Source organism: Ornithorhynchus anatinus, chromosome 2 (genome assembly GCF_004115215.2).
Source record: "Ornithorhynchus anatinus isolate Pmale09 chromosome 2, mOrnAna1.pri.v4, whole genome shotgun sequence".
Taxonomy (NCBI): domain Eukaryota; kingdom Metazoa; phylum Chordata; class Mammalia; order Monotremata; family Ornithorhynchidae; genus Ornithorhynchus; species Ornithorhynchus anatinus.
The window spans coordinates 75,530,120-75,551,920 of NC_041729.1; the positions used below are offsets into that span (position 1 = coordinate 75,530,120).

General features: G+C 37.2%; 1 protein-coding gene across 12 annotated transcripts in view; it reads left to right on the forward strand.

The window, feature by feature from the left end:
* The window catches only part of SYNE1 (spectrin repeat containing nuclear envelope protein 1), a 518,607-nt gene that overhangs the window by 119,084 nt on the left and 377,722 nt on the right, over positions 1-21,801 (forward strand). For 10 of the 12 annotated variants that reach the window (XM_029048032.2, XM_029048087.2, XM_029048053.2 and 7 more), the window contains exons 6-11: positions 5,643-5,663; positions 6,129-6,221; positions 7,078-7,256; positions 11,610-11,806; positions 12,767-12,876; positions 21,589-21,696. In XM_029048032.2, coding sequence (XP_028903865.1) covers positions 5,643-5,663; positions 6,129-6,221; positions 7,078-7,256; positions 11,610-11,806; positions 12,767-12,876; positions 21,589-21,696 — 708 coding nt within the window. The remainder of the gene's footprint in view (positions 1-5,642; positions 5,664-6,128; positions 6,222-7,077; positions 7,257-11,609; positions 11,807-12,766; positions 12,877-21,588; positions 21,697-21,801) is intronic. The other 2 variants (XM_029048042.2, XM_029048113.2) reach the window with 1 other exon arrangement.

Sequence of the window (21,801 nt, forward strand, 5' to 3'; positions counted from 1 at the left end):
GTACTAAATGTTGTAGGAACATAGCAAATACTGTAGCTGTATAGTGGCACACCATTTCTTAGAGTAGCTATATCTGAGTGTCTGTTGTGTGCAAAATACTGCAGGAGGTGCTTTGGAACATTAAAAGGCATATTTCAACAGTGCTCTTGGGTTTTCCGATTTCTTGGGAAAGAGATGAGCAGTTTACAGAAACACCAGTTAGAGGAATCATTCATCCAGATAATGCCATCATTCTAAATATCTAATGAGTGACAGTGTAGATAGCTATTCCAGACATTTCTGCATCTGCTGTGAAATAGCAGAAATGATGCAAGACTTTATTTACAAACACACATTATTCAAGTAAAATAATTTCTTAGTGAAATTTTGGATGGTGATTCCTAATATTGCTCTTTTCAGAGTTCTTTTCTGCCATTTGTCATGGCCCTGTAGGCCATCTGGTTGAGTCAGGATGGAACAGCAAACATTCCAGTTTGGTACTGTGAAGCTAATCTGACTTGATGGACAACGATCCTCAGGGCTGGAAAATTCCCTCAAATTGATCATATTAAAGGCGACTTTACAACCCTTCCTCTACTCAACTAAGAAGCAGCATTCCCTAGTGGATAGAGCTTGGGCCTGGGAGTCAAGAGGACCTGGGTTTTAATCCCAGTTCCTCCATTTGTTGGGTGCGTGACCTTGGGCAAATCACCTCAAGGTGCCTCGGTAACCTCATCTATTAAATGGGGATTAAGACTGTGAGTCCCATGTGGGACATGGATGGTGTCCAACCTGATTAGCTTGTGTCTGCCCCAGCACTTTTTACAGTGCCTGGCACATAGCAAGTGCTTAAGAAATACCATAAAAAAACCAACAAAAAAAGGAAAACTAAGACTCAATTTTGGCATGGCTGGCAAAGGTGGGGAAAGGGGGCCAGGTGAAATAGGGTCCTGCTGTTCCATGTTGCACTTGGAGTTGGAAGCCAGGATTCCAGACTGCCCGGCTCCTCCCAGTCAGTCCTCAGCAAGGAAGAAAACTGCAGCCAACAGACCACCCAGAGTTTGCAAGGGGATTTGCGAAGAAGTAGGACAAAAAGTGGCCAGATAATAGGGCCCACCCTCCATGGAGACTCTGTGCCATGGAGACTAAGCGCCGGGGTGGATACAAGCAAATCGAGTTGGTTATAGTCCCTATTGCATATGGGGATCAAAGTATCAATCCCCATTTAAAGATGAGGTAACTGAGACACAGAGAAGTCAAGTGACTTGCCCAGGGTCACACAGCAGACAGGTGGCAGAGCTGGGATTAGAACCCGTGACCTTCTGATTCCCAGGCCTGTGCTCAATTCACTATGCCATCCTGCTTCTCTTACTTACAATGTGAGGTTCATCTGGGACAGGGACTGTGTCCGGCCTGATCAACTAGTGTCTACCTCAGTGCTTGGAACCATGTTTGGAACATAGTAAGCGCTTAACAAAAACCTTATTACCATATTATTAAAAGAAGGAGCTGCTAAGGAGCATGCTAAATTGCATGCCCAGCATCCCACCTCTTCTGATTGGTTCTCCATGTAACTGGTGGATTTGTCCACCAGTCAGATCCAGCCTTTTGTAACCCGTCAGAGGAGGGCCTGGGAGGTGTGGCTTGTAAACCAATGTTTCAGTGGAAGAATCCACAAAACAAGTTTCCCAGAGGCCTTTCAATAGATGAGGGAATTGTAGATTAGCAAGCCACAACCCTGTCGGGTTTCCCCACCCTCCTTCACATATGTACTTTAGCTGTGTCAGTAAGTTCATATATTATCATCAGTGTTTTAAGGTATGATTTATATGTTAAAATAGACTGTGTGCCCCATGTGGACAGGGACTGTGTCCAACCTATTTATCTTGTCACTACTCAGGGCTTAGTATAGTGCTTGGTACTTAACAAAGACTGTGTGCCCCATGTGGACAGGGACTGTGTCCAACCTCTTTATCTTGTCACTACCCAGGGCTTAGTATAGTGCTTGGTACTTAACAAGTACCATAATTACTAAAATAGAAATTTTTTATTTATTGTGACTGAATTATAATTCATAAGCTTATGTATACAGAATATGGGAATTCCATCATTTCATGTGCTAGACAAAAATAGTGGACTCTCTACCAAAACCTTTTAAATATTCTTATGAGCTCAAGATATTTTTACATAGAGAATATATTCCTTAACAACAAAAAAAAAATATCCAAAATGTACATTTTCCCTAGGGAATTCACGTCCCCTTTTTCTGAAGCTAGACCATGCTCCCAAACTCTGGAGAAATCAAGAACTTTAAATCATGAGAAACTAATAACCCTCCCACCGCATTTATTAAAAAAAGTGTCCTACGTGTCTCTTACTGCTCATTTTTTCTTCTTCACATATTGCACTCTTACATTTCATGTTTTGAAGTTTTTTAGACTTTTAAGCATAGTATGAAAAATAATTTCCAGTTTTATTGTATTATTTACATTTCATTCTAGATCATATTTACATGTCTCCTATTTTAGGAGGTTTCTACTCTAATCTGTTGACTTAAATTTTTATTTTGTTATTTCATGGAATCTTATTATCACTGCATTTTTTGCCTTCTAGTTTCAGCAGCAATTATTAGGAAAATATTAGTACCTCCTTGTCAAATATTCTATTCCTGTCCTTCATTCAGTTATAGTAGTATCACTAAACAGAAAAAAAAAGCACAGGTTGTCATTTTTATTCAGCTTTGAAGAAAGTGATATGATTCAAAAGTTTTCTTTTACAAAGGCTTCAATTTTGACTCATGGGATAAAATTCCCTTCATGATGCTGTTGGATGAATAGAACAAGTCTAATCCATCAACCTTGACATGTTGGATTAAGTGTGGCTTTAAGTGGTTAGCAAGAGAGTATCCAAATGAAAACTGCTTAAACTCATGCCTCTCATTAGTGAATGATTACAAATCAAGGTTAGGATTTATACTATTTCCAATATCTGATAGTCTTGGAGAATGTAACTGCATTTTTAAACTTTGTTGTCCTGTCATATGGACACTCCTCAAAAGTAGTATTTCTTTTTTCACCTAGGAGACATCACAGATTCATTGATCAAATAGAAAGAACTTCAGAGAGGGCCGGGCATTCATGTTGTGCCAAGTTATTTCATTGGTAAGAGGAATAGGGAAAGAGTGAAAACTTATCTGTTAAATTTGGGAGTCAGCAGGACCTGGGTTCTAATCCCAGATCCTTCACTTGTTTGCTCTGTGACTTTGGGCAGTTCACTTAAATTCTCTGTGCCTCATCTACCTCATCTGTAAAATGGGGATTAAGATTATGAGCCAGGTGGGTCAAAGAATGTGTCCAACGTGATTAGCTTGTATCTATCTCAGTGCTTAGAACAGTTTTTTTTAAAAAAATCTGAGAGTCTCTATTTGACCATACATGCTGGTTACCATTTGGGAATTGCTTACTACTTTTCTAAGAAAAGGATTGATAATAGTGGTATTTAATTGCTGTTATGTACCAAAAACTGTACTAAGCACTGCTGTAAAGCAAAATAATCAGATCGGGCACAGTACCTATCCCACATAGGGCTCACAGTCCAAGTAGGAGAAAGAACAGGTATTTAATCTCTATTTTATGGATGAAGAAAATGAAGTCCAGAGAAGTAAAGTGACTTGCCCAAGGCCACATGGCAGGCAAGTGGCATAGCCAGGATTAGAACCCATTCCCACCCTTGCAGCATTTATGTACATATCCTTATACTTGCTTCCCTTACTTGTAGTTTATTTTAATGTCTGCTTCCCCTATTAGACTTTTAACTTCTTGAGGGTGGGGATCATGTCTTTCAACAGTATTCTCCTCTCCCAAGTGTTTAGTACCATGGTCTGATTGAGTGACTGAGCATTTGAGGTCCTCTGACTCCCAGGCCTATGATCTTTCCACCAGACCATACTGCTTCGCAATGTTAGTCTTTGATCAGAAAAATCCATCTGAAATGGTGTTTTTAGTAAGGTAAAATTGGACATTCTTATGCTAAGGTAGATCAATCAATTGTATTCATTGAGCGCTTACTGTGTGCAGAATACATGTACTAAGTAATAATAATTATGGCATTTGTTAAGCACTTACTATGTGCCAGGCAATGTACTAAGTGTTGGGGTTGATAAAAGCAAATCGGGTAGGACACAGGCCTTGTCCCATATAGGTTTCACAGTTTCAATCCCCATTTTACAGATGAGGTAACTGAGACACAGAGAAGTCAAGTAATTTTGCCCAAGGTCACACAGCAAACAAGTGGCAGAGCCGGGTACTTGGGAACAGAACAGAACACTGTACTAAGAGCTTGGGAGAGTACAGTGTAGCAGTTGGCAGACCCTTCTCTGCCCACAATGATCTTACAGTCTAGAAAAGGAGGCTGAAAAATATAAATAAATTACAGATATGTACATAAGTGCTGTGGGGCTGAGGGAGAGGTGAATAAAGGGAGTAAAGCCAAGTGCAAGGGCAACACAGAAGGGAGTGGGAAAATTAGAAATGATGGCTTAGGGAAGACCTCTTGGAGGAAATATGCCTTCAGTTAGGCTTTGAAGGTGGGGAGAGGGATCCTCTGTTGGATATGAAGAGGGAGGACCTTTTAGGCCAGAGACAGGACATGGGTGAAAGGTTGGTGGAGAGATAGATATCAAGGTACAGTGAGTAGATTGGTATTAGAAGAGCAAAGCGTACGAGTTTGGTTGTAATAGGAGAGCAGCGAGGTAAGATAGGAGGGGGCAAGGTGATTGAAAGTTTTAAAGTAAATGGTAGGGAGCTTTTTTTTGTTTTTGTTCTTTTTTGATGTGGGGGTGGATGGATGGTCACTGGAGGTTCTTGAGGAGAAGGACATCTTGGACCAAACATTTTATTTATTTATTTTCTTAGAAGAATGATCCAGGCAGCAGAGTGAAGTATGGGCTGGAGTGGGGAGAGACAGGTGGCAGATGCAGTAATCAAGGTGGGATAGGTTAAGTGGTCTGTCGAGTATGTCTGTTGTTGCAATATTGGCATACTGATTTTCTAGAGTAACCAAAGGATTTACTTTTCAGTTCAATTACCAGGTGAATTTTTTGTATTGTTTTACTGTTCAGTAGGTAATAATCAGTTCCATTTTCCATGGATCTGATACAAGATTTCAAAACAGATGAAAATTAGTGGAATTCATTGAGCACCTCCTGGGTTAGAGTAGATTGACTAATCAATTAAAAAATATTTATTCATCACCTATTCTAGATAGAACACGATCCCTACCCTTGAAACTGTAGCACAATTTTCAATATTCTGTTTTATTTGAATCAATTTAAGATGCTTTCTTGAGCTCACTAGCATCTTTTATTGAACTATTTTTCATTGTAAGGAACTTCAGAGAGTTTGTTTTAGAATTTTTCTTAGGTATTTTGAGAATCTTCTAATGAAACGTGTTTTGTTAAGGAAATGACCATTAGATTATGTTCTCTTTCTTATTCTCCAGTATTGACTTAAAATATCTCCTAAATTTGAAAAAATGATTATGAAACAGAAAATCTTGAATTATTTTATAATTGTTAACTAACCCTAATTTAAATTTTCCTATGATCTAACAATACTGATTTCTATGTTGTATGTATCACCTTCTCCCTTTACTTTTCATGTCAGTCCATGTACAGAGGATCACCGGTTAGTACAAAGATATTGTAGAATTTTAAATTCCTGAACTGATTTTTATAGGTAAAGAAAATCTTAAGTTACATGATAGAATATTTCATAACAAACTCCAAAGTAAGTGCATTTTTCTTAATTGCTTTTCACAGAAATGATTCAGTTCCATAGGAACATGAATGGAAAAAGTAAATCATGTAATAATTTTATTGTTGGTCCTAGCATGGCACTTTTTTTTCATTTAATTTGAAATTTAGCAACCATTTAGATGGATTTAAAAATATTAGTTTGCACCTAAAGAATATTCTGGAAAGTTCTACTAAAATCATAGGTCTGCTGATTTTTTTTAGGGCTAGTTATACTTATGCATTCTTTGGGCATGCTTGTATTTATTGGTATTAATGACATTCTAGATCTAGATTCTAGATTACATCAAGTATTCAAATACCTGTGGTTCTAAAATACTGCTTCTTTTCTAAACAGATTAAGCTTGTTAACATCAACTCTACGGACATTGCTGATGGTAGACCGTCCATTGTGCTGGGCTTGATGTGGACCATCATTTTGTATTTTCAGGTGCAGTTCCTTTTCTATTTGAATATAAGATTTTGTACAAGACAAAGTTAAACTTATTACAACATGTGTCCTCCAACTCTGAAGAGAAGAGTTTCATATTAGACTCTCCCTCCTAAGAGGGAGTTTCTTTTCATTTAAGCTTATGTCGTGGGTGGCAGTTTGCTGTGTTGCCCACAGTGCACGTCTGAAGTGCATCTTTGGGAGATATGATAAAAGAGTACAGAAATGACCTCTGTGCTCTTTGTAGAACCACCAGGACCATTTGTCTCTGTGTCCGCGAAAGTCCTCCCCAGGCATGCCCTTCCAGAGGGCACTCACTGCTATCTTGCAAATGCTTCTATATCTAGAGATACAGGGAACATCATTTTTTGTATGGCTATTGTTTTTAATTGATCGTATAATTCAAAAATCCAAAGTGAGAGTGTGTTAACTTAAATCTTCAATAATCAAGACATTCTGAAGTTGATTACTGAATGTGATAATTGATCATGCAGATTCGTATGAGACATTCCAGAACCTCAACTACTCTGATCGCAAAGTTGAAACGCTTATTTTGATTTTATTACTGTAGAATTGTACACTATCCTAATATGACTGGAGGGTAAGATCTCATACATTAAATGTATTAGGCTTGAAATTTGTTAGTAGTTAAATATAAAAGTGATTACTTCTCTTGATAAACCTTACAGTTATAGGTCTCATGTCTTCATTAGAGTGCAGCTCCAGGAAAATTGAATGTGAAAGGGCATTCTAATTTTAGATTATTTCCATTGTATAAATAGATGAAATAAAAATACCCAGAAAAGGGTTGACTAATGCCAGTGTTGCCCAAATAATTTGTTTGATCTGTGAACAGATTGAGGAGTTGACAAGCAACCTGCCCCAGCTGCAGTCGTTATCCAGCAGTACATCTTCTGTGGACAGTCTAGTCAGCTCAGAGACCAGCAGTCCACCAAATAAAAGGAAGGTGGGAACCAAAATCCAAGGAAATGCTAAGAAGGCTTTACTGAAATGGGTTCAGCACACAGCAGCAAAGTAAGTACCAAATATGTTTGTGTGTGTCTGTGTGAATAGTTTCCAAAGCAATTAAAATATCTTGAAAATGCCTAGAGAAGGCAAAAGCTTCAAGAAGTAGTTGAGTGGTGTTATATTAGACTTTCCTGTTAGGTTCTTTTAGCCTTTACTATTTGGAGAAATAGAATTGTTATCTGTTGGCTTTAAATTTGATCTCCAAAACTTATTTTATTTTTTGCAGTTAATTATACTGTAGTTGGCATCATTGCTCTCAATTTTTGTATTGTCATCCTTTTTTTCCAATTCTATTTTACCTTTTGGAATTGTTTTAGTAATTTAAAGTTTCATTCTTGATTTTTTGATACATTGTTTAGTTCATCTCTCTTGTTAATGTTTTTTCTCTTTCATAATGACTTTAAAATTTCATTCATTCATATTTATTAAGTATTTACTGTGTGTCCTGGAAACGTGACCTTTGGGGATGTGTGGGCTCCTTTTTCATGAACCATCTGAACCAGCTTAGCTGAATAAGTATGATGGAATTTTAAAATGATGTTTGTGGCAGCAGCTCCCCAGCACATACCTGCAACATATTGATTTATGTTAACATCTATCTCCCACTGTAGGCTATAAGGTTGTTAGGGCCAGGGAATGTGTCTAACAACTCGGTAATACTGTACTCTCTCAAGCACTTTGTATCATGCTCTGCACACAATAAACACTCAATAAATACGATAGATTGACATATTGATTGAGTTAGGGGTAAATGAAATATACTTAAATACCTTCACTTGCTAGTTTGCCCTTCTGAAATGTTAATATTTGTCAAGTATTTTTTAAAGGAGCAATAGAGAATGCAATAAGTTTTTGACTTGTGCATAGGTGATTAGTAATAAAGTAATATAGTAGATTAATTACAAGGGTGTGTATATTAATATATGAAACTATTTTGCGATTTCCATGTGAGACGTTTGACTTGGCAAAAGGTTGGTGATACCTTTGAAAAGCAAGTTTAATGATTACCTCTAAGTTTTGCCTTAATCACTAATGAAAATTACTGGCAAATTGTCAATACTTTTTATAATGGTATTTGTTAAGTGCTTACTGGGTGTTAAGCACTGTTTTAAGTGCTGGGTGGATACAAGTTAATCAGGCCAGATACAGTCCATATCCCCCATGGTGCTAACAGTCAAGTAGGAGGGAAAATAGATATTTCATCCCCATTTTGCAGTTGAGGAAACTGAGGTCCAGAGAAATAAAGTGACTTGTCCAAAGTAATAAAGTAGATAAGTGGTGGAGCCTGAATTATTTCCCAGGTTTTTTGGTTTCCAGGCCCATGATTATCCACTAGGCCAGGCTGCTTCTGTAGCCTCACATATCCACTCTGGAAGTCAGAGGACCTGAGTTCTAATCCAAGTTCCTCCACTTGTTTGCTGTGTGACCTTGGGCAAGTCATTTAACTTCTCTGTTACCTCATGTGTAAAATGGGGAGTATATCCTCCTCCCTCCAGTTAAAACTGTACACCCCATATGGTACAAGGGTTGTGTCCAAACTGATTATTCTGTATTTACCCCATGCTTAGAATAGTGTTTGACACATAGTAAGGGCTTAACAGAATACTATTACAATAGTAACCCAGGCATTAATTAATGTAAATTTTAAATGTGTGGAAGGAGACAGGCATGATATAGTGAAAACTGGAATAACATTACAAGGGCCATAACTATTATTTTGGAGGTGGGTCAATCAAAATTCAATATACCGAATACTAAGTAATTTATATTGATGCCTTTAAATTACAAATACTCTATTTGAATTGCTGTGGCTTGAGACAGCCTTCAATTTAATGCTGTTACCATTTTCTTTCGTGGGCTTACCCCATGCATCATTGATTACACTTCAGTGTTGTGCAGAGTTGTAATGAGTGTCCCAAGCCATTCCTTCAAGCAAGTATTTTTGTAAAGTTGAATTGGCTTTTCTTTGTCCATTCAGTTTATTTTTCTATATTGTACTCTCCTCCAAGTGCTTAGTAGAGTGCTGTGCACAGAGTGGTCAATAAATGACAATGATTGATTTTATTTGGGGACTGAAAATGTTCTATTATTGTCATAATATAGAGGTGACTTCCATTTTATGGGTGAATTTTTCAGTGCACCTATTTTTTTCCATAAATGTTAATATAAAATTACCTCTATACACGGGTTGATATATGCTTCCAAATCATGTTAGTAAAATGTTTCAACATTCAGAACCACTTCAGTGATGATTGACTACTTGGAACATTGTGAAATATATAGATTTAGTAAACTTACAGAAGAGGAAAAAAGAGATAGGAATGTCTCTGATGAACCATATCAGTAGTGAACTTTTATTCACAGCTTTTGCAATTATGAAAAATAATTGAATTTCATAGTTCAAATTGATCAAGTGAAGAAAAAAAGAGTTCCCTATTTGGAAAATATGCCCAAAGATTTCCAGTCATGTTAGAAGTGAAAACATCTCTGACCACTCTTTGTTTCTTATACCCCTGTCGTACACCCAGAGTTGATGACATTGAATAAGACAAAAGAAAAGTTTTGGTAAAGTAGTAATCTCTTTTATAACATGATTTAGAATGACTTCATCGTATTTATTGAGTCCTTACTGTATGCAGAGGACTGTACTAAGCCCTTTGGAAAGTATAACGCAACAAAGTTAGAAAGGTGGCCTGCCTATAATGAGCTAACATTCCAGAGTGGGAGACTGACATTATTATGAATAAATAATTCACAATATATCATTTAAAAATATGTACATAAGTGTTGTGAGGTTGTTGGTTGGGCAAATATCGCATGACCCAAGGTCTCAAATCTATGTTCATAGCCAACACAGGAGGGAGAGTGAGCAGGGGAAATGGGTGCTTAATCGGGGAAGGCCTCATGGAGGACATATAACCCAAATACATGTCTATTAGTCTTTTTAACATGTCTCAAGGAAAAATCATCTCTTCACTCATGCTTACATTTTCCCACACACATGTAATACCTGGAATCTTTTAAGCACCTTTAGATCTACTCCTGTTCATTAAGAAAAACATTTGGAGTTATTTCCTCTACTCTTATTTTTGATAGCTTCTGTTTTTGATCTAAGCTTCTACCTTTTTCTTTATCTTGCCTTAAAAATGTTTAAGTATCTGCCTTTTGTATTGTTTAAACTACTGTTAATAGGTCAATGATTAGAAAACCTAAACAGAAGTTCATTAATGTACATTTTGGTAGATCAATCAATCATATTTGAATGCTTACTCTGTACACTGTACTAAGCATTTGGGAGAGTACCATAGAACAGAATTAGCAGACATTCCCTGCCCCCAATGATTTTGAGGGGTTTCGTTTTATAAGAATGTAAACTGCCTTATTTTCTCTGATAAAACTGTTAACCTTTTATCTACCCTAATGCTTAGAATTGTGCTTGGCACATAGTAAGTGCTAAACAAATACTATAATTATCAGCTTCATTATTATTATTATTATTTCACAGAACTGACTGAATCAACTACCTAGTGAGGTGGGTTTCATATCATTAATCATTATCAACCAATCACCTGTACTTACTGAGTGCTTACTGTGCAGGGCACTGTACTAAGAGCTTGGTATAGTACAGCGTGGCTAAGTGGAAAGAGCACGGTCTTAGGAGTCAGAGGTCATGGGTTCTAATCCCGGCTCCGCAGCTTGTCAACTGTATGACTTTGGGCAAGTCACTTAACTTCTCTGTGCCTCATTTACCTCATCTGGAAAATGGGGATTAAGACTGTGAGTCCCACGTGGAACCTGATTACCCTGTATCTACCCCAGTGCTTAAAACAGTGCTCGGCACATAGTAAGTGCTCAACAACACCAACATTATTATTATTATAGTACAGTATAACAAAGTTGTTAGGCATGTGCCCTGCCCACAAGTTTACAGTCTAGGGAGGAAACACACATTAATATAAAGTATAAGTACATAAATGCTATGAGACTGAGGATGGTGGAGAGAGTAAAAGGTGCTAATCCAAATATGAGGGTGATGCAGAAGGGAGTGAAAGAAAAGGAAATGAGGATTTAGTGCCTCAAAGCCTTTGGGGAACGATGGGGCTTTTAATAAGGCTTTGAAGATGGGGAGAGTAATTGTCTGTTGGCTATGAAGAGGAAGGGTGATCCGGATCGGAGGCAGGATGTGGGCTAGGGGTCAGCAGGTAGATACAGGGATTAGGTTTCCATTATAGGAGCCAAGTGTGTGGGCTGATGTATTTTCCTTAAAGCATCTAGGATATTGTGTCAGTTGACAGTATACTTTACATTTTCATATCAATGGACTGACAGATGCCATCTGTTTTTTAACTGTGTTTCAAGGCAGGCTGGAATTGAAGTAAAAGATTTTGGCCGGAGCTGGAGAAGTGGTGTTGCTTTTCATTCAGTTATCCATGCTATTCGACCAGAATTGGTGGACTTGGAGAAAGTCAAAAGAAGATCTAATAGGGAAAATCTAGAAGAAGCATTTACTATTGCTGAAGTGGAGTTAGGCATTCCAAGACTCCTTGATGCTGAAGGTATGCGACGATGTGCAGTTGTAACCACTAGCCTTTTCTTTGGTACTGTGTTCCAAATTGTAAAATCCGTGGCAAGTCTGCCCCGAGGTTTTCGACAGAACAGATTTTCTGAAGTAGCTAAAGTGTTTTAGGCATGATCTCTTCCTACCTTCGAACCTTGTTAAAATCATACCTCTTGCAAAGAGGTCTTCCCTGACCAAGTCTTCTTTTCCCCTTCTCCCTCTCTCTTCTCCTTCGCCCTTGTAGTTGGATTCGCATGCTTTATTCATCCCATTCTCATCCCCACAACACTTATGTACCGATCTAAAACCTCTTTCTTTATATTATTGTCTGTCTTCCCCTCTAGATGGTAATCTTGTTGTTGGCAGGGAACATGTCTAGTAACTCTGTTATATTGTACTCTCCCAAGTGCTTAGTACAGTGCTCTGCACTCAGTAAAGGGTCAGTAACTATGATTGATTAATTGATTATTTGGAAATTTGCTTATTTGATTCCCAGGATTTCATGCTTTCAGCCCATTAGATTGTAAACTCCTCAAGGATAGGGAATCCAATCTACCTATTCTCCTGTATTCCCTAAAACTCTTAGTATCATATTTTGTGTAATAAATACCATTGAATTGTTAATGGGTCATTATTTAAATAGAGCAAAGACATTTATCATTTGCTCTTACTTGCAGACTTTTTCCAGTGAATTTTTTAACTTTTGAAAATTGATCGTTCTCTTAACAACAAACTCTCATACATATTTTTTAATCTTGGAAATCATAGTCCTTTTTACTTTTTACTTGGGAACTGATATTTCTGGTAAACACCCAAATTTGACAGTAAATGTTGACTGTACAAGACAAGCTTAATTATTTTAATTTTTGTTTTTTCATCCTTAGTTCTCAAATTTCTTATACTGTGATTCACACGTAGAAACTCTGTTACTTTGTTTTTTTAAATTTTGTTCTTCCAGATGTGGATGTGGACAAACCAGACGAAAAATCTGTTATGACCTATGTCGCACAGTTCTTGAAGCATTATCCCGATCCTCATAATACAGCAATGGATGGACAAGAAAATGATGTAGGTTTTCTTATTATATATTATGACTAGGACTTCTCAAAATTCAGTACTCTCTATGTTCATCAAGAGCTTACTCTTAGCACCATTTTGCCAGGTTATTAGTGCAAGGAAGAAATCGATATAGTTATTCTCTTAATGACATTGTTTCCTGTTGATCCTTTGTGTGTTTTTTTTGTAATATAAAGGATAGTTCAGAAACAAATTTATGAGTTACGTAGTTTAATTTTCACATTCACTAAGTGCTCTGCACAAAGTAAGGGCTCAACAAATATCATTGAATGATCAATTGAGAGGCAATTGCTTGGGAAATGTTATATTAGAATCACAGTTGGGCTACTCTAATTGAGTAACTTCTGGGTTGCTCAGCTGCATAACTGAGTAAAATACATATTTTTATGTTAGCCCAATTAGATTCAAGAATATTTGCACATATTTGCTTTATGGTTATGAAATTTAAAGGAAGACATGTTCTTCACCCATTATTGCTGGTGGAATACTTTGTGCAGTTTGAAATACCTTACTTCAAAAGTCTTTTAGATATTTTTTTAATATGATGCAAAGTAATCAAAGAATAATGTGAAAATTAGAAATCATGTCATTCTGCAAGACTATGAAAGGTTGAGACTAAGAAATGGTAACATATGTGATGTGTTAATTTCCACAGTCTACAAAAAAAATTTAATGGACTCAGGTCGCTGCTTGTTCATTTTATTAGGACAACAAACAAGTGCCTCAAATCATATAGCTAAATAGATTAAGTGAATCAGTGGCTAAACATGTATTTTCTTTTGTCCTGGAACACTAAAATAACTTAGCAGTGAGATTGTTTGGGGTAATCAGACTCGATGAATCTTTCAGCCTGTTTTCCTCTGATACCATGATTCTTTACAAGAGTATACAAGTCAACATTATTTATTTTGTAAACCTTAGTGGAATTTTTGTTAAATGATAGATTTACTATAAAATGGTTTATAGATCAAGGAGCTATGGATTCTGTATCTCTGCATCTGAAAAGGATAAAAACATGTAAAAAGGATAAAAACATGTAAAAAGGATAAAAACATGTACTCTTCATTTCTTAACATACATTCATAGGGAGACTCAGATTTTTTTAGGCCAGTGTTTTTCTTACTAAAACTTAGGCAGACACATTGATTCCTTGGTTCTGAAGTCACGTGAATTGGGCACATTTCTATTGCTTGAAACATACTTTATCCAGTATAAATTATTGATGCGTAGTTAATGCTTATAATTAACTCTGACATTAAAACTGGAGCAGGAAGTACAGAATTTCTATTTTTCTGCCTTCATAGAAATGTTACACAACTTCTATCCCCAAATTCTAACACTCCTCTTAAAAATCAGAGAAAGAGATAAGGAAGGAGACTGAATTTTACTGATTGAAGTCACAGAAATCTTCATTTGATGTTGATGGCTGTTGGTATTTTATGTCGTGTGACTGTACTGTCACAAATGTATGTCAGCTCCATTAAATTTTGACATTTAGCAACTCTATACACTTGCTATATTAATTATAAAAGTATTGTATGTACTGGACTGCTGCAGATACATATATGCTACCTCAAACACATATAACGTATAAAAGATTCGGCCTCATTTGGCACAAAATTCCTTATATTCTTTTAAATGGAATGTGTTTTTGTTCCTCTTTCTGAATTTCTGGGATTGTGATTATCTTAAAATTAAAGCCTTCCATGATCTCAGTACACTGGTGCAAATGAAAAGCACTTAAGGATGTGGGTTAGTTAATTTTCTTGAGCAATAATTTACTAAATGACACTCTAGAGAATTGAAAGAGGGAATACACAGCCCAAGGTATAACTTATTCCGCAATGCAGATGTTATCTTTCCTAGGCGATTCTGACTCTGGCTCTTTCATTGGAACCAGAAAAGAAACACATTTTTTTCCTAGGGGAGGGCAGAGCTGCTACTGAAGAATATTTATTGAGATTCTTCAGTCAATTAGCGGGTGTTTGTGTTACTTTTTAATCAACATTTTCTGCCTTGTAGATTCTGTGCACATTGAACCTATTACTTTGAATCAGTTGCAAGAATATATTGAGCCACCTATTGTGTGCAGAGCACTATACTAAGTGCTTGGAAGAATACAATAGAATTAGTAGACATTATTCCTGCCTTTGCTGCTTACAGTGTAGTAGAGGTGATAAATGCTATAACAATATCAAATATGAAGAAATAATGGAGTATATAGATATGTACAGAAGAGAGGAATGTGAATACCTACTGATAAAATTATGCAGAAGTGCTGTATGGACCATAGGGAGATTCCAGATTGAGGAGGACCTCCTAGAGGAGGTGTGAATGGAGGAGGCCTTTGAGGTTGGAAAGAGGACTAGTCTATTGTATTTGAAGAGGAAGTTCATGGCAGGGACAACGGTGTGAACAAGAAGTTGGGAGCAGGAGAACTGACAGCAGGACACAGTGAGTGTTGAGTTGAAAGGAGAGGAGCTTGCAACCTAGGGTGAAGTGAGAAAATAGTGGTTAAGTAATGGGAGAAGAGCATGTTGAGTGCCTTAAAGCCAATAGTCAGGAGTTTCTCCTTGATACAAAAGGAAATAGGCAACTATGGGAGATGTTTGAAAGGGGAAATGAGGAGAACAGAGGTTTAGAAGAATGATCCGGGAAGCAGGTGTAGTATGGCCTGGAGAGGGGGAAGACTGGAGGCAGGTAGATCAGTGAGGAGGCCATGTGCATAACTGAGCACATGGTAAGTGCTTGGAATGTGTGTTTATTGTGGTGGCCTCCTGGATATAGAGGATAGGGCTAATTTTAGAATGTAGAGGAAGAACTGACAAGATTTGACAACATATTGAATATGGGGGTTGGAAGAGAGGAAGGACTTGAAGATAATGCCAAAGTCACATACTTGAAAAATAGAGAAAATGGTAGTATTTTCACATGGGATGAGAAAGTTAGATGGAGGAGAGAATATTTACAATATTTTGTTATATTTTGGTTAAGATGCTAAAGAAACATCTGCTTAGAGATTGCAGAGGGGAGGAAAAAAAGAAAACCTTTGAAAAATTGTCAGACCTAATTGTGTAGCACATTGGATCTGTTAGGATCCACTTATCACAGCCAGATGCACTTCATAAGAAGAGTTCAGTATCTATTTTTCCAAGTGCAAAAAAATTCCTTGTCTCTCATTCCTTCTCCCACTAGGGTTCCATTTATTTTTGGTCTAGTGGAAAGAGCACAGGCCTGGGAGTCAGGAGACCTGGACTGTAATCCTTGCTCCTCCATTTATCTATCAGTTGATCTCAGTGAACAAGCAGATTGGATTGGATACAATCCATATTCCAAGTGGGGCTTACATTCTAAATCCCCAATTTGCAGATGAGGTTACTGAGGCTCAGAGAAGTGAAGTGACTTGCTCAAGGTCACAGAGCAGACAAGTGGCAGAGCTGGGATTAGAACCTAGGTCCTTCAGACTCCCAGACCCATGCTGTATCCATTAGGCCATGTGCTTCTCAATTGACTCATTAATTCATCTCTCTCTCTCAATACACTTATTCAGTCTGTCACCAAATTCTATTGGTTCGACCTTCACAACATAGCTAAAATTCATCTCTCTCCATCCAAAATGCTACCACACTAATCTAAGCACTTATATTCTGCCTTTACTCCTGCATTAGCTTCTTGATGGCCTCCCTGCCTCCTGTCTCTCCCCAGTCCAGCCAATACTTCACTCTGCTGCCTGGATAATTTTTGTAAAAAAAACCAAAAACATTTAGTTCAAGTTTCCACATTCCTCGAAATCCTCCAGTGGTTGCCCATTCATTTCCACATCAAACAAAATATTTACCATTGGCTCAAAGATAGTCAGCTCTTCCTAACTACTTTCCTTACTGATTTCCTACTGCAACCCAGTCTGCTCACTTTGCTTCTCTAACCCCAACCTGTACCTCGATCTCATCGACTCCACCTCTTACCCACTGCCCATGTCCTCCCTCTGGCCTGAAACTCCTTCCAGCGTGGCTCAGTGGAAAGAGCCTGGGCTTCGGAGTCAGAGGTCATGGGTTCGGCTCCCGGCTCTGCCACTTGTCAGCTGTGTGACTGTGGGCAAGTCACTTCACTTCTCTGTGCCTCAGTTATCCCATCTGTAAAATGGGGATTAACTGTGAGCCTCACGTGGGACAACCTGATTACCCTGTCTATCCCAGCGCTTAGAACAGTGCTCTGCACATAGTAAGCGCTTAACAAATACCAACATTATTATTATTATTATTCCCTCTTCATCTCTGACAAACCACAATTCTCCCCACCTTCAAAGCATTAATATAAGAACATCTCCTCCAAGAGGCCTTACCCAACTAAGCCCTCAGTTCCCCCACTCCTTCTCCCTTCTTTATCGGCATTACCTTTGCACTTGGATTTATATGCTTTAAGCTCTTGATAATCACCCCACCATCAGCCCCTCTGGGCTTATGTACATATCCTAATACCCTATCATTTCCCCTAAATGAAATTTATTTTAATGTCTATCTCCCTCACTAGACCTTAAAGCTTCTTGGAGATAGGGAACATGTCTACCAACTGTATTTTGTTGCACTTCTCCCCTAAACTTAGTTCATTGCTATTCACACACTGAGCACTCAGTAAATACCATTGATTGATCAATTGATTAAATGTATCAGTTTATTATTTCACAAACATGATTTTTGCATTCCTGTTAATGTTGGTGTCTCCACCTTTGAAGAGGCTTCAGAGTAGCATTTCTCCAACCAGGAAAGCTGTCTGATAAACTACTTCTTCAGGAAGTTTATTTCTCTTCCAGAGAAATCTTCTTATATTTTGCAGTTAGACAAGGGATTGAGCTTCCACCATATGCATAATATGAAAAATGAAAATTTCACTTTTTCTCAAATGCTAAGTAACTTCTTTAGTTATCTACGTACAAGGTTCCTAAATTGGAAATCTAAAATAGAAGAGGTGTTTTAAAACTGCTTCTTTGCAAGATAGGCTTATAAATTATGCAGCTATGCATGATTATTCAAGACAAATTGTGTTTTTTTATTAGAAAACCAGCCTACATTATTGGAAATGAACCTTTTAATATTTAACAAGTTATCTGAATAGAACATAGAAAACTGATTTCCTTTCAGAAAGCTGCTTGTCTTTTTGTAGATGACTAGGTCACATGCTATTTTCCTCTTATCTCAGTTATCTTACTTTTTCTGGTTGGCTTGATTTTGTTTGCTTTTCTCCTATTCATTCTCTCTTTACTGCTAGGACCCATTGCAAGCAATCCCAACATTTGCCATTTCTATTCCTAAACTTAAGGTAAGGGTTAAGTCTCTAGAATAGTTTTCCCCTGCCACATCTCCCAAATTCCACAGCTTGGTAGTAATTTTGTACTGCTTGTGATTGCTTTTGAAAGGACTATACTATTTGCACTAAATTTACTTTCTGCTGTCCTTTTCTTTTCCTGTGCTCTTTTCCAATAGAAAATATAATATATTTTATATATATAATAAAATATAATATATTTTATAGATAATAGCTGATAGCATTCAAGGGGAAGCCAGTTAAATGTTATTTTTCCTTTATTCCATAACAAATTTATAATACTGCTAGGAATTGTTTTAATATTTTAATTGTTTAGTATCAATTGTTTAGTATCAATACTTGGAAATGAAATACAACAATTAGACAGAATTTAAGATACTTCTTTTAGGAAGTTAACAATCTGAATTCTAAAGTGTACTCACTTTTGGATGTGTTTGCTTGTGTTGTGTTTTAGGAATTGTACTTGTATATCTATATTTTCCTTAGCTTTTCCTTTTTATGAATCAATAATCCTAGGGATCTGATTCTAAGATCATTTAAGAATTTGACTTCCAACATATTGTCTCTGCAATGAAATATGTTGATTTTTAAAATTTCGGGTTGAATAAAATATCATTTCATGCCCTACAAATAAGAATATATGTACTGTACTTGTAGATATGCAAAATATTGAATGCACTGGGTGTATGAGATGTTCTGAATATTTCAGTATTGTTTGCAATTAGAGATTCACTGGTCTCTAGTAGTCTAGTAGTCTTTAGCACAGATTTCCACCCTTCATTCACCCCTCCCTCAGCCCCACAGCACTTAAATACAAATCTGGAATTTATTTATATTAATGTTCATCTCCCCCACTAGACCATAAGCAAGGAATGTGCCTACAGATTCTGTGATAATGGACTCTCCCAAGTGCTTATCACAGTGTTCTGCACACAGTAAGCACTCAATAAATATGATTGATTGATAAAATTTTGTTCTGGTATTTGGATCCCAGCTATTTGTAATTTACTTTAGTGTCTTTCTCCCAGTGAATTGTAAGATCCTTGAAGGCAAGGCACTAATCTGCTAATCTTATTTTACTCTTGTACTTATTGCAGTTGTTACAGTGCTGTGCTCAATAAATGTTATTCATTGATTTGGATGACATTTGGCACACTTAATTTCTCACTTAGTTTCCCCTTGTGCAAAGTATATGAACCAAATAACATATCATCTCTAACCTCCTTGCCTCAAAAAAATGTTACCAGGATGAATGAGATCACTCTTCTAAAATGTTCTGCGATCCATGGATTAATTGATCAATTAATGGTGCTTGTTCAGAGTTTGGGAAAGACAACAGAAGCAAAAGCCACAGTTTCTGCCCTCAAAGACCATATAATCTAATGGAGGATACATGCTAAAGTATTTACATACTTATTTAAATAGAGGGAACAGGAGGAAAAGCAAGGACCTAGTTGGTGGTGGTAAGCATATAAAAGAGAAACTTATGAACTTAAAGAAAGCTATTATGAAAGTATTATTCTCCATGACAAAAGAAACTGAACTAGCTATATGATTTTCTAGCTAAGGAGAGGAGAATAGCTGCACTGAGCTTCCACCTCTCTCATTGGTACTCACACCTCGTTCTTTAGGAGAAGGCCAGTTTGAGCAGAAAGTATCAGTCCAGTCATGCAGACTCAGTCTAAGAAATGCTTTGCTAAGCTAATATTCTGTTCGTTTGAGGCTTTCTCTCTTGGAGAGAGCCTTTGGCATATCAGCTTCCAGCTGAGGGCAGTTATCACAGCCACCCTCCCCTGCTCTGCTGGAAAATTCCTTGGTGAGGGGAAGCCATCACAGTAGGACACTGCTGAAGTGACACTTCACATATGGAGAAGAGTGTGATATTTGTTTCCCCCCCCCAGTGACAGCGGGCATATAAAGCTGGTTAGTGTGTCCTTCTGTCTAATCACAGAACATGAGCTCATATTTGTGGGAGAAATGGACCGCTTTTATCCCATTTCAAAAGCACATTTTAAGAATTTTTTGTAACTCCACATAAGATTATTTTTTGTAATATATTTTTTGCTGTGCCACCTTGGAATATCTCTTTGCTTTTCCAACTAATGAGAGTGCATGATTCTGAGCCTCAAGAAAGGGCTTTTAATGGTAGAATTTCTTCAACTGTGGGACTGATGTTGTAGGAGTATTCATTGAACCCTGGAAATCAGTTACGATAATATCAGGTACGCTTTAACAAGATAATTATTTGAAACAATGATCTTTCTGGTACTTTTGGGAAACATCATAGTCTAGTGGAAAGAGCAGGGGCCTGGGAATCTGAGGACCTGGTTTCTATCCTGCCTTAAATTTTCTGTGCCTCAAAATGGGAATTCATACCTGTTCTTCCTCCTACACAGACTATGAACCCCATATGGGACATGATTATCTTGTAAATACCCTAGTGATTAGTACAATAATCACACATAGTAAGTGCTTAATCAATGCTATTATAATTATTATTTTCCATAAATGAAGGTGATCCAGAACAGGACCAAGAGGAGAATTTAGACCAAGTTTTGAAAGTAACTTTTTTTTTTCCCCAAACCTAATGCTTTTAGTGAAATGCCTTTAGCCAAGACTCTTGAATCTAATTTTGTACCCAGGACTGGGAATACTGGCTGATTTACTTCATAAACAGTACCTCAACAACATGTCAGAATTTAAAGACAGAACATTTTTTGAGTGTTGAAAATATATATGGTAACATTATACAATGGGCATTATCAATAAATTGTATTTATTGAGCACTTACTGTGTGCAGAGCACTGTATTCACTTTTTGGGAGTGCACAGTAGATCAGAGTTGGCAGACACTTTCCTTGCCCATAATGAGCTTACAGACTTATCTTTTTGATTAAATAAAATAGTAGAAATGCTATTTATTTAGTGCTACAATATGTGAGGTACAATATTTAAGGGCTGGGGAGAAATACAGGGATTATTCAACCTAGAAAACCACTCACCCTCAATATGATATACCCACCACTCACGACCTCACCAAGGGACAAAATTATTCTACTGAGGTTTCTTCCACTGGTCCACAAACCCATTCTTCTTAAAAAAACAAACAAAAAAACAAAAAAAAAACACCCCCAAAATCTCTCTTTCCAATATGGAATACTTTCTCTACCAACACTTTATTCTTTTCCAGCAATTCACTATATGCAACACAGGACTGACCCTAGAAACTTACAAGCCATTAAGAAATAGGTGGAACAGAGCTACTGTCAGTAATGCATTTTATTGGGTTACACATCACTTTAAAAAAAAAAACCAAAAGAAATGAGAACATGGATTCCATTTGATTTTGTTGAAAATTTTCAAATGTTCTTCTGTTTTCCAGAGGGAAGACCGACTTATGCTGAGGGATCTGAAGGTCTGGGTGGAACAATTTGAAAGAGACTTGACAAGAGCGCAGGTGGTTGAAACAAGTTTCCGGGACAGATACCAGGTAATTACTGCAAGCAACCAGTTATATTTATTGAGTACTTACTATGTCCAGCACACTCTACTAAGTACAGTTGTCAAAGTTGGTAGATATGTCCCCTACCCACAA